Source organism: Scylla paramamosain, chromosome 46 (assembly GCF_035594125.1).
Source record: "Scylla paramamosain isolate STU-SP2022 chromosome 46, ASM3559412v1, whole genome shotgun sequence".
NCBI classification, from domain to species: domain Eukaryota; kingdom Metazoa; phylum Arthropoda; class Malacostraca; order Decapoda; family Portunidae; genus Scylla; species Scylla paramamosain.
Window position 1 is genome coordinate 775,001 of NC_087196.1, and position 17,500 is coordinate 792,500.

The window sequence follows — 17,500 nt, forward strand, 5'->3', positions numbered from 1 at the left end:
TATATATATATATATATACGAGTATATATATATATATATATATATATATATATATATATATATATATATATATATATATATATATATATATATATATATATATATATATATATATATATATATATATATATATATATATATATATATATATATATATATATATATATATATATATATATATATATATATATATATATATATATATATATATATATATATATATATATATATATATATATATATATATATATATATATATATATATATATATATATATATATATATATATATATATATATATATATATATATATATATATATATATATATATATATATATATATATATATGTATATTAATATTATATCCCCATAAGAAAAATTATTATAACAGCCTTAATGAAATCATCCTGGACTGGACCTTTCGGGGAAGATGAGGACTCGGGTCGACAAATAAAACACAAGTGGAAAATGGAAAGAATAATCAGATATATATATATATATATATATATATATATATATATATATATATATATATATATATATATATATATATATATATATATATATATATATATATATATATATATATATATATATATATATAAATAGGCAATATAGAGGTAAAACCATCATACAAGGGTTTCAAGTCTGGGTTAGAGATCGGGGGGTGGTGGGTAGAGCTTTCGGAGTGAATTATAATGATCTCTACGATACAGTAACATTTACTATCCCTGATGATAGACAAATTAGCAAAGTATGTATCGAATCTGATGCTTACATACACTCTCTTGGTTTCATGCTTGATAATGGCAATGTTTTAAGGCCTGTCGGAGCTAGAAACGAAGCCAAAGAGAAAACGGTGCCTGAAGATTGCAATGATCTCAAGAGTGTACTGTGAAGAAAAAAAAAAAATCCCGTTATTTCCAGTCAGGTTCAATTTTCGTCAATAACTATTATAAAATTAATGTTGCGCCCACCCCTTACTCCGGGCGGGCGTGTTATCCACACGGGCACGGGTCGAGAAACTAGAGTAGCGGGGCCTCAAATAAGTCACACTCTGAACGCCGGGACAAGGCACACACACACGAGGCCGGGGCACAAGGCAAAACATGGCTACTATTTCCTAAGTTTATTGACAAATCCTCCGCAAGTACACTGCTTTACAAGTTTACAGGGGCACCACAGGTCTCCCAGGGCACGACAGGCACTCAACAGGCAGGGAAACACTTCCAAAGCAGGCAGGCACACGCTGGCTTCCTCTCCGGCCACGCATCTCCACTCTCTCTCTCTCTTTCCCGCCTCTCCCAGAGCTGCCACCTCCAAAAGTGCTGCCACCCGCACCCATACCCCTGGTGTAACACTATCCCACCCCCTACAAGGCAGACGACCCAGCTACCCTGACACACATACACACAAGAAAATAAGTGGAAATAAATAAATTAAAAAAAAAAAAAAAAAAAATAATCCTCAGGAACATCACAAAAGTCTCTCATCCACCCTGGCCCCCACCAGCGCATCGAGCGTGTCATCAATCCTCGGCAGGGGGTAAGAGTCCTTGGCAGACACGTCAATCAGCGCCCGGTAGTCCACACAGAAGCGCTGTGTGTCGTCCTTCTTCTTAACCAGGACTACCGCTGATGACCACGGAGTGTCCGACCGCTCAATCACCCACTGCGCTGCCAGCTCGTTGACGGAGCGCTGCATCTCCTCCCGCCTGGCTTGTGCGATACGTCGGGGCGGGCTCTTGATGAGCGCACTACTTCCCGTGTTGATGCTGTGCTTCACCAACCCCGTGCGGCCCAGGTCCATGTCACCCCTACTAAAGACGTCCGCGTACTGAGCCAGATTGTGGCGCACCTTTTCCGTCTGCACCTCCGTCAGGTTAGCGGCACTCCGGTGAGCCAAATCATCCTGGAAGTCGGTTCGGCTGCCTCACAGCAGCCACCTCTGCGCTCCCCGACGTCTCCTCAGGGCGCTCCACTTCCTCACAAGTGCCCAGCTTAGCCCCAGCGGGCACCTTCCGAGCCTCATCGGAGAGGTTAGCTACCAACACCGTAACTAACTAGGGTTTCCTTCCCGGGATCCCGAGATCCCGGGATCCCGGCCATAAATGGGCTTTTTTTCCTTCCCGGGAAATATGTGAAATCCCGGGAAATCCCGGGAAACTTCTTTTTATTATTTTTTCTTATGTCAGCTAAAAAATAAGAAAATGTATGAGAGAGAGAGAGAGAGAGAGAGAGAGAGAGAGAGAGAGAGAGAGAGAGAGAGAGAGAGAGATGCCTGGGCTGGAAGCGAGACAGCGATGAGCTGAATCAGCTGACGAGCGACGACACGTACCGTTCTCGTACACTTCTTTGCTTTGGTGGGCTTCTGGCGCTGAGTCAGGTTAGTCTGTTCTATTCTATCCCTGCGTGAAGGTGTGTAACGTGTGTTAATTGTGTAATGTGAAATTATTTCCTGTGGCCTGCTTCATGCTGATTGCTAACATCCTCATTCCTTTGTCCTTACCATAATTCTACTTCGGTGGGGTGAGCCTGAAATAATACAGTGTAAAAACTAGAAAATAAGTCGCCTGTTCCTCATAACTGTGTCTCTGAATGTGAGTTCGTTATTGAATTTTCGTGTTACAGACTACAAATACGGGGTCTCTCACATGGATATGATTTATTGTGACAACAACATCCTTATAGGGAATATAGAGAATGATTTTTTTTTTTTCAGGTGATTTACTGAATTATCTGACTCTACATAACCATTAAAATGGCAGACGAGGCAGAAGCAACAACCAGTACTGAGTCTTATGCATGGAAATATTTTGAAAAACTTAAATGTGAAGAATCGTCACGATGTAAAAAGTGTCATGCAGTTATAAAGTGCAGAGGATGGTCTACCAGTGGTATGATCCGTCATCTCAAGAGCAAACATTCAATTGAAAAAACAGAAAATCTCAAACGTCCTTCAGACAGGTCTCATGATAAAGATACGAGTGAGGTGAAGAGGAATTCTGTGCAACAGAAAATGACTGATTTTTTGAAAAAGGAGGAGACGAAGGAAGAAATCGTTGGGAAGCTAGCTGCAGTAGATGGATTTTCCATAAATGCCATTGCCAAGAGTGAGTTCATAAAGACATCAATGCTTGCAAGGGGATACAAATTGCCTCAAAGTCCAACTCTTGTTATGGATCTTGTACATAAGCAGTACAATGTTGCAAAAGAAAGGGTGATATTTGATATTAACAAAAGGAAGAATGTTGGGGTTAGGTTTGGATTATCTCTTGATGAGTATACTTCACTAAAAAACAAGAAATACATGAACATAAATTTACATACTAGTGATACCTTTTGGAATCTAGGAATGGCTAGAATTACAGGTTCACTACCAGCAGAGACTGCAGTTGAGGTAGTTGAGAATAAGTTAGCCGAGTTTCAGGTAAACTTGGAAAGAAATGTAGTTGCATGTGTAACTGATGGAGCCAGCGTCATGGTTAAATTTGGCAAACTGATTAAGACCTGTCATCACATGTGTTATGCTCATGGAATACATCTTGCTGTTTGTGATGTTCTTTACAAGAAAACAGATGGTAACTTAGTTAGTTTGGAAAGGAGAAATGTTACCCATCTCCAAGAAGAGGAAGCTGATGATGTGGAAGCTGTGCCAGAGGAAGAAGAGTTGAGTAGTATGATAGAGGTGGTATCAGATGAGGATTTGGAAAATATTAGGTTAGAGGATCTGGAAGATGATGAAGTAGGGAACATAGATTTGTCTGTCACCATCAACAAAGTCAGGAAAATTGTAAAGATTTTTAGAAAATCACCCACAAGAAATGAGAAGCTGCAGATGTATGTTGTTAGTGAATATGGCAAAGAACTGATGCTAAAACTCGACTCAAAGACAAGGTGGAACAGCTTGCTAGACATGCTAGAGCGATTTCTCAAAGTAAAAAACTCAGTTGCTAAAGCTATGATTGACTGTAATATGGAAATGAACATCACAAATGGGGAATTAAAAGTGCTGAATGACTTAGTAACAGCACTGCAACCAGTGAAACTAGGGGCAGAGAGGATGGGATGCAGAGGTACAACTATTCTTAGTGCTGAAGGTGTGTTTTCATTCATGTTGAAAGAACTGAATGAACAAAAGTCATCATTTTCAATGAAGCTGCAAAATTCACTCTATAGCAGAATAAATGAAAGGAGGAGTGCTATCCTCGTAGGCCTTATGAAATACCTGCATTGTGGTAAGGCTTATAACAGCTGTGAGGAAAGATTACCATTAGCTTTACCCCGTAAGTCTGCCATCGTGGAGTCAGCTAAACAGCTGTTAGGAAGACTGTTTCAAGTAAGTGATGAAGAAGCTACAACTAGTGATAATGTGGAAACATCTGTAAATCAACAACGCTCACTCACTGATAGACTCCAGGCAGCCATAGATCAGATTCAGACACAAAGTACAAAAAAGAGAAGTGAATGTAACTACACTGGGAAGGAATTCAGTGTATTTGAGGCAACTGGGGACAGAACACAGAATTTAGAAAAATTGTTCCAGGCTCTCAACTCTGTACCACCAACGTCAGTTGAATCTGAAAGGGCTTTTTCAGCAGCTGGCCTTTTTATTACCAAACTAAGATCAAAGCTCAGTGATCGTAGTATTGACTGTTTGTGCTTTTTGAAGAGTTATTTCAAAAATAATTCTTAGGGTGTATGACTGCATTTGCAGCTGTGATTTTTTTTTTTTTTTCTTTTTAATCTACAGGCCATTCCATACTCTAGCATTGGGTGTTTAAAGTCCCACTTCCCTCTTTTCGTTTACCATGTCTGGAAAGTTGGGCCTAAATTCCAAATATTCTTTTTATGATTTTGTATGTGCATTACGGAATTTTTATTTTCTTCAGCTTTATTCAAATACACTGGGAAAATACCAGATAATATCTACTCTTCTTTAATTTCAGGGCATTTCGGAACTTTCAATATTTTCATTTATTTATTTATTTATTTATTTATTTATTTATTCACTTTTTAGGTTTTGTGGAATATGGTGTTCAAATTATTTTACATATGTTTATGAATATATGCAAAAGTTATTCCATAATTTCATTTTCTGTGTAGTTTACAGTCTTGTGGAGCAAGATGGCTTGATGGGGGTCAGTGGAGGTGGCCAGTGCTACTAGCCAAGCTTCTGTATGGATATGGTAATATGCAAAAATTCATATTCTATACGTATTAGGAAACTCTATGTCATTTAAAAATACTTATTTCACACTTTCACAGGGTAGGTAACAGCGTATTTTTTCTGTCTTTTGTTGTGCCCTTGAGTCGCTCCTGTTACTGTAAAAAAAAAAAAAAAAAAGTACTACTGAGGTTCATTTACGAATTACGATAGAGAAGGAGTATTAGCAAACATTATCTGCTACGGGAAATCCTGGGATCCCGGGAAATGTCTTGATTTTTCCCGGAATCCCGGGATGCTATAAAATCCCAAAAACAGGAAGCCCTATAACTAACTTCTCCCCCGCTTGAACAAGGCTCCGCCCGACTGCCACGCCGTCAGCCAGTCGCAGGTTTTCTGTGGGCTCCACCATGCCTTCCGTTCCACGTATCGCTCTGGACAGTCGACACCGGACTCTGGCCGCCGTCCTGGGGGCAAGATGCACTCTCTCAGCCACAACTACCTCCGCACAGCCGACCTCCGGAAGCAAGGGCACTTCTTGGCCACGCACCCTCACCAGCTTTCGTCCAAGGTCGACATAAGCCTTGCTTTGCGTCAGGTAGTCGAGTCCCAGCAGACATGGTTCGTCCAAATCGGCGACGTACACCGGCAGCCGCTCCACAGCGCTGCCCACGCCGATACGAACATCCACTGGGCCCTTGAGCTGCACACAGTGCCCCGTTACGCCACACAGCCTCTGTGGCGCGTCTGGGACTCGAGTGGCGGCCAGCATGTCAGGCCGCACCAGTCTTCTCAGCCCCGGTGTCCACTGTCAGGCGGCATGGGTTCCCATCCACTGAGCCCTCCACCTGCATCGCGCTGGTTCTCCGGCGGCATCTAACACAAGACGGGGCCTGGGGACTGAGGACGGTTTGGGGTTCTGCCCACTTCTCCAGCCTGTCCGAATTTCCCGCCTGCACCACTTACTTTGGCTTGGGGCAGGCACTGGAGCGGTCTCAAGACTTGCCGCAGTCCTTGCAGCAAGGCTGAACGGTATCAAAACCCAGCCGGTCGAGAGAACGCGTCCTTCGTTTCCCCGGACACCGATTGCGTCTCTGACCCTTCTCGCCACAGCCCCAACATGATTCAGGAAAACCGTCTGGGCTTGCCTTCCTCGAGGGTGGCTTCTTCTCCACCTTCGCCTTCCGGCCTTGGAGGTCACGGCGGGGTTAGGCGGCCGCCCCTTGGCAGCTGATCGTCTTCAGGAAGGCCTCAAATTCCAAGGCCCTCGCCAGCGCCACCTGCAGGTCTCCAGGGTGCGCCTGCTTGACGTAGATTTGCAGATTCATCAATGAAGGAATCTCGGGCCAGTAAAACAATCATTTCTTCCGGGGTCACGGGATACAACCTTCTTACCAATGTCTCCACGTCCTGTGCCAACTGGGACATCGTCTCGTCCCGCTCCCGAGTTCTCTTCTTCAGGCGAGCCTGGTACACCACGGCCTGGTGATGGTATCCGAAGCGGCGCCGAAGGGCCTCTGCCACACTTCCATAACAGGCGCGCTGGGCCGGCGGCAGGTGCCCAAGGACCTCCACAGCGGGGCTTCGCATCACTGTTGCCAACTGAAGCGCCTTCTCAGCCTCGCTCCAGCCCTAGGCAGAGGCTAGCATCTCGAACTGGGCGACGTAAGCCTCCCAGGCTACCTTCCCGGCGTACTCCGCCGGCTTGCGTTTTCCCAAACGTCGGGAAGCCGAAGGACTGAGGGGTGGAGAACGCGACTCATGCGGGCAGCTGGCGGGGCGGCCGGGGGAGGGAGACAGAGGGGGTGATGGCGGCAGAAGGGGAGGGGTTGACTGAGCCCCAGCCTGCCATCAGCCGGGCTCAAGGGAGGGGTTCCGATGGCTCCCCAGCCCCTTGAAGCAGCTACCGGCTCTAACTTGACGCTGCGAGGCCCCCGAGCCAAGGGTTCTTACCAAGGGCCCCAGGCAGACCCCAGCAGGTCCGCCACCCCAGCGGTTCCGCCCAGAACACGTGGGGCCGCTTGTTCCTCCGCGCGCGCTGTTACCAGCTCGCGCCGCTGCTTCTCCGTCCTGACCTCCTCCCTCAGGCCCTGGACCTCACTTTCCAGAGTCTGCACCTTGTCCAGCAGTTCATACCTGACGCTGTCGCAAGCCTGGTCGATGTAATGCTGTGTTTCCGCCTTCAAGGACGCGAGGCTACTCTGTAACACATCTTCAAGATGGCGGACCTGGTCGTCCGCCCGTTGAGCATGCTCACGTGGCAGCTGATCGGTCCTTTCAGCCTGCTGCTCACGTGCCAGTTGATCGGTTCTTTCAGCCTGCTCACGTGCCCTCTGAGCCTGTGCCTCACGGTCCACTGCCATTCCCTGCCTCATACCGGCCAAAATGGTAGCAATCAAGTCCATCTGGCCCGGTTTAACTTCACTCGAGCCGCCCTCAGCCCCGTCATGGCGGCCATCTTGTGACTCCATGATGACACATCGTCTCTCACTGCTCACTGTTCCCCGGATCTCACTCTATGACACCACTTGTTGCGCCCTCGCCTCACTCCAGGCGGGCGTGTTATCCACATGGGCACGGTTCGAAAAACTAGAGTAGCGGGGCCTCAAATAAGTCACACTCTGAACGCCGGGACAAGGCACACACACACACACACACACGAGGCAGGGGCACAAGGGAAAACACGGGCACTATTTCCTAGGTTTATTGACAAATCCTCCGCAAGTACACTGCTTTACAAGTTCACAGGGGCACCACAGGTCTCCCAGGGCACGACAGGCACTCAACAGGCAGGGAAACACTTCCAAAGCAGGTAGGCACACGCTGGCTTCCTTTCCGGCCACGCGTCTCCGCTCTCTCTCTTACCCGCCTCTCCCAGAGCTGCCACCTCCATCTGTGCTGTCACCCGCATCCATACCCCTGGTGTAAACATTAATATTAATGAACAACAAATAAAAAATTTCAGCACTAGTGTCGATCTGTAGTGCCAGGGTAGTAGGTTCAAGTGACCATTTTTAGTTTCAAGTGACCAAGTGCGCGCGCAGCCCTATTTTTACTGCCAGACGTACGATGTATTTACTGTTAACCATGGCAACACACAGACTACAGTCGACACCACTCAGCAGCAGCAGTATTAGGCATGTCATTTAAGTTACGTCAAGTAATGTTAGATTTACATTAGTGTTCTTAGGGAAGGAGTAGTCTAACAGGGAGGTAATGCTATACATCATTGATGCTAGGTTAGGTTTGGTTAGGTAATGCCAGGTTAGATTATTGCCCTTAAGGAGGCCCAGGGAAGTTTGTGTTTCTGTGGCTGGGAGTAAATGCATCGTAGATATGCCAGTAAAAATGGGGCTACGCACACACTTGGGCCCATAAACGTAAAACCCTAAAAGACTTTTAGATCTACTCCCAGCTAAAAGTAAACGCTAAAAGTGCATACAAGAAACCATAAAAGTTTTCTTAAGTCACTTTTAGCTAGGAGTAAAATTAAAATGTAAACTCGCTATACTTGCCACGTTTAGTGCTTATGAAAGATCCTAACAATTATGTTTTTGCACTTAAATGTCAAGACAATACATAAAAGTATTCAGTGTTAACTTACATTTCATTTTTTTGTTTATATATATAAAAAAAAGAACCGGAGTATTGACATAATTTATGAGTTTAATTATGTACATCAGGCGAGTTCAGACACGAACTCGACCCGAGGATGCCAACACAACAATTGTGGGGGCAGCTTGGCCAAGCCAATGAAAGAGAGAGGCAGCTTACTCAGGATAATTAGTTTCTGCTTAGTGCAAAATGATTTTCAAAATTCCGCTTATTTTTGCAAGTATCTGTGGGGATAGTTTAGTTAGCCTGAATGCAACCAGCTTTATTAAATAAAACTAACTCCCTCCAAGCAGCTGTGAGATGGCTTGGTTAAATTGGGTTGAATTCAGAAGGATTTGTCAAATTGTACTTACTCTCAGCAAGGGACTGTGGGGTGTCTGGGTGAGGTGGTTAAATTGAATGCAGAAAGATAAGTTCCAGTTACTTTGACTGTGTGGTAACGGGATAAGTTAGTTTGACACACACACACACACACACACACACACACACACCGTAAGATCAGTTACCTACAAGCTGTACATGCTGCGCAGACTCAGGTCGCTGGGGACGCCGACAGATGAGTTAAGGGGGTTGTACCTCACCTTCATCTTCCTCAAACTCATGTACGCCTCCCCAGCGTGGTCCTCCTCCCTCACACACACTCAACAGCTACATCTAGAGAGTGTGCAGAAAAGGGCGTGCAGGATTATCCTTGGCCCTGCCTACACCACCTATGAAGAAGCCCTGACTACCCTGAGTCTGTCCAGACTATCCACCAGGCACCGAGAAGTTCTGGAGAAGTTTGGAAGGGGACTACTGCATCATCCACGTCTCAGAAACATACTGCCGCCTGACGCGCCTCGCCCGGTCCATGCCACCAGACACCACAACAAGATAACGCCCCTAAAGGCGCCGCGCACAGACCGGTACAGACTCAGTGCGATTCCCACCATGGTGCGGGCCATCAATCAATATTCCCTTCTAGATTAGATTTACCTTTAAGATTAATGTTAAGTATTTCCCCACCCCCTATGTACATTTTCAGTTTGTTAACTGCCTAAATAATAAACCATTTATTATTATTATTTTATTATTATTACATACACACTTGCCGAAACACAATTTAAAATGGATTTTGGTGTGGAATTGCATTCCACTGTTAGCTTTATTTCATGCCTTACTTACATATTCTGACTCCTAATCTCTGGATACAATAATTCTTATATGTGTAACAGTGTGGAGTCATACAGCTTATATAACGTGTTTGTCTCATCACAATATCCATCAGAGAGAGAGAGAGAGAGAGAGAGAGAGAGAGAGAGAGAGAGAGAGAGAGAGAATAAATCTGAATATGCCAAGTAGTGCGTGACCCTGAAGGGTTTTGGCTGATGGTTGACTGCGTTACGGTTTTTATTTAATCTTACTCCTTTGAGTGCTACTTCCTAGTGCACTCCTCACATGTTCTATCACATATAGAATGTCACCAAGGGCAGGTACTACTCTCTCGGTCAGCTGAGCATCACTATACTCTCATAGGATGCCTCTTCTTTGCCGAAAATTGAGATGTTAGGCTGTCATCCTGCCAATAAATAGTATTATTAGATGCACGAGAGTACCTGTCTCAACTTCTAGCCGCTGAAAGTCTTTTAAGTTTTAAAAAGTGATTATGTATTACTTTTAAGGAACTTTTAGCAGTAAAAGTAATAATAGTGACTGAAATTACTTTTAGCCTATTAAAAATGTTTATGTATACGGGACTTGGTCACTCCAAACAAGATGGTCACTCAAACCACACTCACACTATTAGATGTGGGTTGCCAATTGTGCATCTTCCTTGTAGTGTTACCACGTCGGGCTAGGATACTCTCTCTCTCTCTCTCTCTCTCTCTCTCTCTCTCTCTCTCTCTCTCTCTCTCTCTCTCTGGTGCATCCGGCGCTGCTGGAGCTTCGGGCTTCGGTGGTTCCCCGGCTTGGTCTTCGTCTTCTGGTCGTACCCTTGCTGGGTTGTTGACACAGACTCTGAGTGGAACCCCGGCTGCTACTGCGAATGACTAAAAGGATACAGGGGATGAGGAGTATCCCTTACGAGGCGAAGTTGAAGCAAAATTCTTAGGATCAGCAACCAGGGTAGAACAAGAAATAACGGTTTCAAGCTTGAAAAATTTAGGTTTAGGAAGGAGATAGGAAAAAATTGATTCTCAAATAGAGTGGTAGATGAGTGGAACGGACTCAGTAATCATGTAGTTAGTGCTAGGACAGTAGAGAGCTTTAAGAGAAGATTAGACAAGTTTATGAATGAGGATAGCAGATGGAAATAGGTAGGTGTGTTTCATACAGGGACTGCCACGTGTAAGCCTGGTCCCTTCTTGCAGCTTCCCTTATTTCTTATGTTCTTATGTTCGACTCGGAGCGGACTCGAGGCGGGGCCATTGGGCCAGGGGCTTGGCAGTGGTGCTGGGACTGGTGAGAGAGAGAGAGAACTCAAGCAACCCGCCCGGCGGGCCCAGGTGGCTACCAGAGCCGTCTTCCAAGTCCCCGCAGAGCTCCTGCAGCCTCGTTGCAGGACGTGGCACCACCAGAAGCAGTTTGTGCACACCTATGTCACCTGGTGGAATGCGCTACTTGCCTCGCAGCCACGTCTGGCCGGCATGACTGTCCAACAGTTCAAGGAGCTCGTGATCGCCTGGCTGCCGGCACAAAAAAAGGAGCATGTTAGGCTTTTAGATAGGAAACACTAGATATGTTGCCTTTAGCCTGTAAAAGCATTGTGGATTGCATATAAAAGTGCATAACAGCAGACTCTGTCAAAGTAAACTGTATCAAGTATATATATATATATATATATATATATATATATATATATATATATATATATATATATATATATATATATATATATATATATATATATATAGAGAGAGAGAGAGAGAGAGAGAGAGAGAGAGAGAGAGAGAGAGAGAGAGAGAGAGAGAGAGAGAGAGAGAGAGAGAGAGAGAGAGAGAGAGAGAGAGAGAGAGAGAGAGAGAGATTATTATTAGCAGCAGCAACAGTAGTAGTAGTAGCAGCAGCAGCAGCAGTAGTAGTAGTAGTAGTAGTAGTAGTAGGAGGAGTAGTATGCTGCCCCGGCGTGGTAACATTGCAAGCCGCAAGAAAAATGCACAACTGGCAACTCAGACCAACCGAATGTGGCCCAGCCAACCGGGAACTACACACCGACAATTACCCCCAACTTTCTTGATTAATATCTATTACGTTACTTATATGTAACTGAAAACTACATTCTAATCTTGTAACATTCATGTTATTGCGATATTTATTGTTTCCGCAATATACACGATTTTCGTAATTCTTTATTATAAATAAAGACCGTGCCTTCATTCCTTACCACGAGCTGCTAGGGAAGGAAAAGCAGGAGGAAGTACGACACACGTGGGTGTTGGTAACAATGCTATATGCTATATGAATTCGGATCTGAGCGCCAACGTGTGAAGCTCGGCAACATAAATACAACCGCTCCTCTACCACTGCTATATACCACTGCTAAATACAACCGCTCCTCTACCACTTCTAACCTATGTGTGACGAAGCCTCTCCACTCGTGAGCAGAGAATTAGGCTTCTCAAGCTTGCGGGGGGAGCGGAGAGTCCTACAAGACCTCTACAGTAATCCCTCTATTAAACATAGCAATTAAATGGCATGGGAGTAAATAAGAGAAGAATTTACAGCAATGAAGCCATACAGGCTACCATGGAAAACAGAACAACTCAGATGTTATATCTGCATGCAAATAAGATAAAACTACATTTTCCGTTAATAATCGCTTAGTGCTTGAATTTAATTTACATATTGTTAAAAACGAAGAAAAAAGTTAGATGGAATCAAATTAAAATCAAAGTCCTATTTACACAGATTGAATGATCAAGGTAATCCTCATTCATTAGTGATAACTACTAATATAGTTATAAATGTACATACAGTTTTTTTTTTTTTATGTAGGAAGGATACTGGCCAAGGGCAACAAAAATCTAATAAAAAAAAAACCCACTGAAATGCCAGTCCCATAAAAGGGTCAAAGCAGTGGTCAAAAATTGGTGGATAAGTGTCTTGAAACCTCCCTCTTGAAGGAATTCAAGTCATAGAAAAGTGGAAATACAGAAGCAGGCAGGGAGTTCCAGAGTTTACCAGAGAAAGGGATGAATGATTGAGAATACTGGTAAACTCTTGCGTTAGAGAGGTGGACAGAATAGGGGTGAGAGAAAGAAGAAAGTCTTGTGCAGCGAGGCCGCGGAAGGAGGGGAGGCATGCAGTTAGCAAGATCAGAAGAGCAGTTGGCATGAAAATAGCGGTAGAAGACAGCTAGATGTGCAACATTGCGGCGGTGAGAGAGAGGCTGGAGACGGTCAGTTAGAGGAGAGGAGTTGATGAGACGAAAAGCTTTTGATTCCACCCTGTCTAGAAGAGCAGTATGAGTGGAACCCCATCCAGACATGTGAAGCATACTCCATACATGGACGGATAAGGCCCTTGTACAGAGTTAGCAGCTGGAGGATGTGAGAAAAACTGGCGGAGACGTCTCAGAACACCTAACTTCATAGAAGCTGTTTTAGCTAGAGATGAGATGTGAAGTTTCCAGTTCAGATTATAAGTAAAGGTCAGACCGAGGATATTCAGTGTAGAAGAGGGGGACAATTGAGTGTCATTGAAGAAGAGGGGATAGTTGTCTGGAAGGTTGTGTCGAGTTGATAGATGGAGGAATTGAGTTTTTGAGGCATTGAACAATACCAAGTTTGCTCTGCCCCAATCAGAAATTTTAGAAAGATCAGAAGTCAGGCGTTCTGTGGCTTCCCTGCGTGATATGTTTACCTTCTGAATGGTTGGACGTCTATGAAAAGACGTGGAAAAGTGCAGGGTGGTATCATCAGCATAGGAGTGGATAGGACAAGAAGTTTGGTTTAGAAGATCATTAATGAATAATAAGAAGAGAGTAGGTGACAGGACAGAACCCTGAGGAACACCACTGTTAATAGATTTAGGAGAAGAATAGTGACTGTCTACCACAGCAGCAATAGAACGGTCAGAAAGGAAACTTGAGATGAAGTTACAGAGAAAAGGATAGAAACCGTAGGAGGGTAGTTTGGAAATCAAAGCTTTGTGCCAGGCTCTATCAAAGGCTTTTGATATGTCCAAGGCATCAGCAAAAGTTTCACCAAAGTCTCTAAAAGAGGATGACCAAGACTCAGTAAGGAAAGCCAGAAGATCACCAGCAGAGCGGCCTTGACGGAGCCCATACTGGCGATCAGATAGAAGGTTGTGAAGTGATAGATGTTTAAGAATCTTCCTGTTGAGGATAGATTCAAAAACTTTAGATAAGCAGGAAATTAAAGCAATAGGACGGTCGTTTGAGGGATTAGAGCGGTCACCCTTTTTAGGAACAGGTTGAATGTAGGCAAACTTCCAACAAGAAGGAAAGGTAGATGTTGACAGACAGAGCTGAAAGAGTTTGACTAGGCAAGGTGCAAGCACGGAGGCACAGTTTCGGAGAACAATAGGAGGGACCCCATCAGGTCCATAAGCCTTTCGAGGGTTTAGGCCAGCGAGGGCATGGAAAATATCATTACGAAGAATTTTAATACGTGGCATGAAGTAGTCAGAGGGTGGAGGAGAGGGAGGAACAAGCCCAGAATCGTCCAAGGTAGAGATTTTAGCAAAGGTTTGAGCAAAGAGTTCAGCTTTAGAAATAGATGTGATAGCAGTGGTGCCATCTGGTTGAAGTAGAGGAGGGAAAGAAGAAGAAGGAAAGTTATTGGAGATATTTTTGGCTAGATGCCAAAAATCACGAGGGGAGTTAGATCTTGAAAGGTTTTGACATTTCCTGTTAATGAAGGAGTTTTTGGCTAGTTGGAGAACAGACTTGGTATGGTTCCGGGCAGAAATATAAAGTGCATGAGATTCTGGTGATGGAAGGCTTAAGTACCTTTTGTGGGCCACCTCTCTATCATGTATAGCATGAGAACAAGCTGTGTTAAACCAAGGTTTAGAAGGTTTTGGACGAGAAAAAGAGTGAGGAATGTACGCCTCCATGCCAGACACTATCACATCTGTTATGCGCTCAGCACACAAAGACGGGTCTCTGACACGGAAGCAGTAGTCATTCCAAGAAAAATCAGCAAAATACCTCCTCAGGTCCCCCTAACTAGCAGAGGCAAAATGCCAGAGGCACCTTCGCTTAGGGGGATCCTGAGGAGGAATTGGAGTGATAGGACAAGATAAAGATATGAGATTGTGATCGGAGGAGCCCAACGGAGAAGAAAGGGTGACAGCATAAGCAGGAGGACTAGAGGTCAGGAAAAGGTCAAGAATGTTGGGCGTATCTCCAAGACGGTCAGGAATACGAGTAGGGTGTTGCACCAATTGCTCTAGGTCATGGAGGATAGCAAAGTTGTAGGCTAGTTCACCAGGATGGTCAGTGAAGGGAGAGGAAAGCCGAAGCTGGAGGTGAACATTGAAGTCTCCAAGAATGGAGATCTCTGCAAAAGGAAAGAGGATCAGAATGTGCTCCACTTTGGAAGTTAAGTAGTCAAAGAATTTCTTATAGTCAGAGGAGTTAGGAGAGAGATATACAGCACAGATAAATATAGTATGAGAATGACTCTGTAGTCGTAGCCAGATGGTGGAAAACTCGGAAGATTCAAGAGCGTGGGCACGAGAGCAGGTTAAGTCATTGCGTACATAAACGCAGCATTTAGCTTTGGATCGAAAATGAGGATAGAGAAAGTAGGAGGGAACAGAAAAGGTGCTACTGTCAGTTGCCTCAGACACCTGAGTTTCAGTGAGGAAAAGAAGATGAGGTTTAGAAGAGGAGAGGTGGTGTTCTACAGATTGAAAATTAGATCTTAGACCGCGAATGTTGCAGAAGTTAATGAAGAAAAAGTTGAGGGGGTGTCAAGACACTTAGGGTCGTCGACGGAAAGGCAGTCCGACCTGAGGACATTTATGGTCCCCTCCCCAGATGGGGACTCCGAGGCTGGTGTAGGAGTCGCCATGATTTTAAAATTTTTGAGTGAAGGGTGTGTGTGTTATTAGGTGCTTGTAGTTTTATGTGGAGGAAGAGATTTGTCTTTAGAGGGCAGGCTGTGACTACCCCCTTGTGTTGTGAGACACAAAGGGAAACGTTCAGTGAGGTCACAGCTGGGTTTAATGATAAGTTCACAGCACCCCCTGAACAGTGCTTTAGACCTCACTGGGAGTAATTATCGTTTCGGCAGGTGTCTACTGCCTCCTCCTTGTACTAATATTCACATATAATTGAAATTTTTTGTAGGTATCTACTGATGTTTTATGTTTTTTTTGTTTAGTTTCTATACGTTTTTGTTATTTTTATTATTCTTATATTGTGACTATTATTATCATTATTTATTATTATTATTATTATTATTATTATTATTATTATTATTATTATTATAATTATTGTGTTATTATTGTTTCTTAATATCGTATCACAGAAGAATAGCCTGATTTACAAGACAGTGGTTTTTAAGTGTTCAGATGTAGTATTCGAGCACCTATTAAGTACTTAATGTACAGGAGACATAACTGTTATCATTAACATCTGCTGATTCTTCTTGTAACATTGTGAAGGAGTCTAATTACAAGAAAAAAACTGAACCAGACTGGTGATGGCCTCCAACTTCACTACCAAATTTTTCAGAACACAAGCTGCTCTGCGAGACACTGCCTTGAGAGATTAATATGTGGCAAAATGTGTTTGACAGTTTCGATGCTAATACGTGCATGATAAGTGAGGTTTCTAATTATTATTATTATTATTATTATTATTATTATTATTATTATTATTATTATTATTATTATTATTATCATTATTATTATTATTATTATTATTATTATTATTATTATCATTGTTATTATTACCAACATTATTATTATTATTATTTTTTTTTTTTATGTTTAATTCATGATTAAGAGATACTAAGAATGATTAGTAGTGTGTATGTATTTATTTATTTATTTCTGTTTAGACATGTCATTAGAAACCTAGTAAGGTTAGCAATGAATTGCAGAAACTGACGAAATTGAAGTGCCTTCTGCTAACAGTAAGATTTTAGTGAGTGTTAAAATTGTTCTTCCAACATACGTTTTTTTTTTTTTTTTTTTTTTTTTTTTGTGCAATGCATCCTGCATGAATTTTCAGCTCGAGTTTCAACTTGCCCTATACGGATGACATTACTGTTATTTACTCTGTACACAAATATATACCGAGTATTAAAGCTTAGAAAAATGTCTTAAAACTTTAGATTATAACAAGCCGTTTCGTGATGAATGTAAGGTGTCATTGATATTTAAACTGACTATCGTTAACCTGGCAAAATAGGAAATGAGTGCCAAACTGAGGCATGTTAACATACAGGCTTCCTAATACACCATTATATTCTTTATGTGTAACATTTATTATATATATATATATATATATATATATATATATATATATATATATATATATATATATATATATATATATATATATATATATATATATATATATATATATATATATATATATATATTATTTTTTTGTTATTTCAGCAATACAACCGCGGTATGGTCCATCACCTAACCCAGTGTGATGAACCTGAAGATGGAGTTAGTCTTTGTAAGTAAAGTACTCTTTAACAATGGAACTGATAAGAAGAAAAATAAAAATAAATAAATAAATAAATAAAA

The 17,500-nt window shown here is 42.8% G+C and overlaps 1 protein-coding gene across 7 annotated transcripts in view; it reads left to right on the forward strand.

The window, feature by feature from the left end:
• Positions 1-17,500, forward strand: part of LOC135094787 (uncharacterized) — a 70,747-nt gene that overhangs the window by 44,547 nt on the left and 8,700 nt on the right. For 2 of the 7 annotated variants that reach the window (XR_010263975.1, XR_010263976.1), the window contains exons 2-3: positions 5,107-5,189; positions 17,363-17,429. Coding sequence is in view for 3 of the 7 variants with exons in the window: in XM_063995157.1 (XP_063851227.1) it covers positions 5,181-5,189; positions 5,523-6,047 (534 nt within the window). In the remaining 4 variants the exon portion in view is untranslated. Of the gene's footprint in view, positions 1-2,276; positions 2,387-2,722; positions 3,114-5,106; positions 5,190-5,522; positions 6,048-17,362; positions 17,430-17,500 lie in introns of those variants that run through there. The other 5 variants (XM_063995157.1, XM_063995158.1, XR_010263978.1 and 2 more) reach the window with 3 other exon arrangements.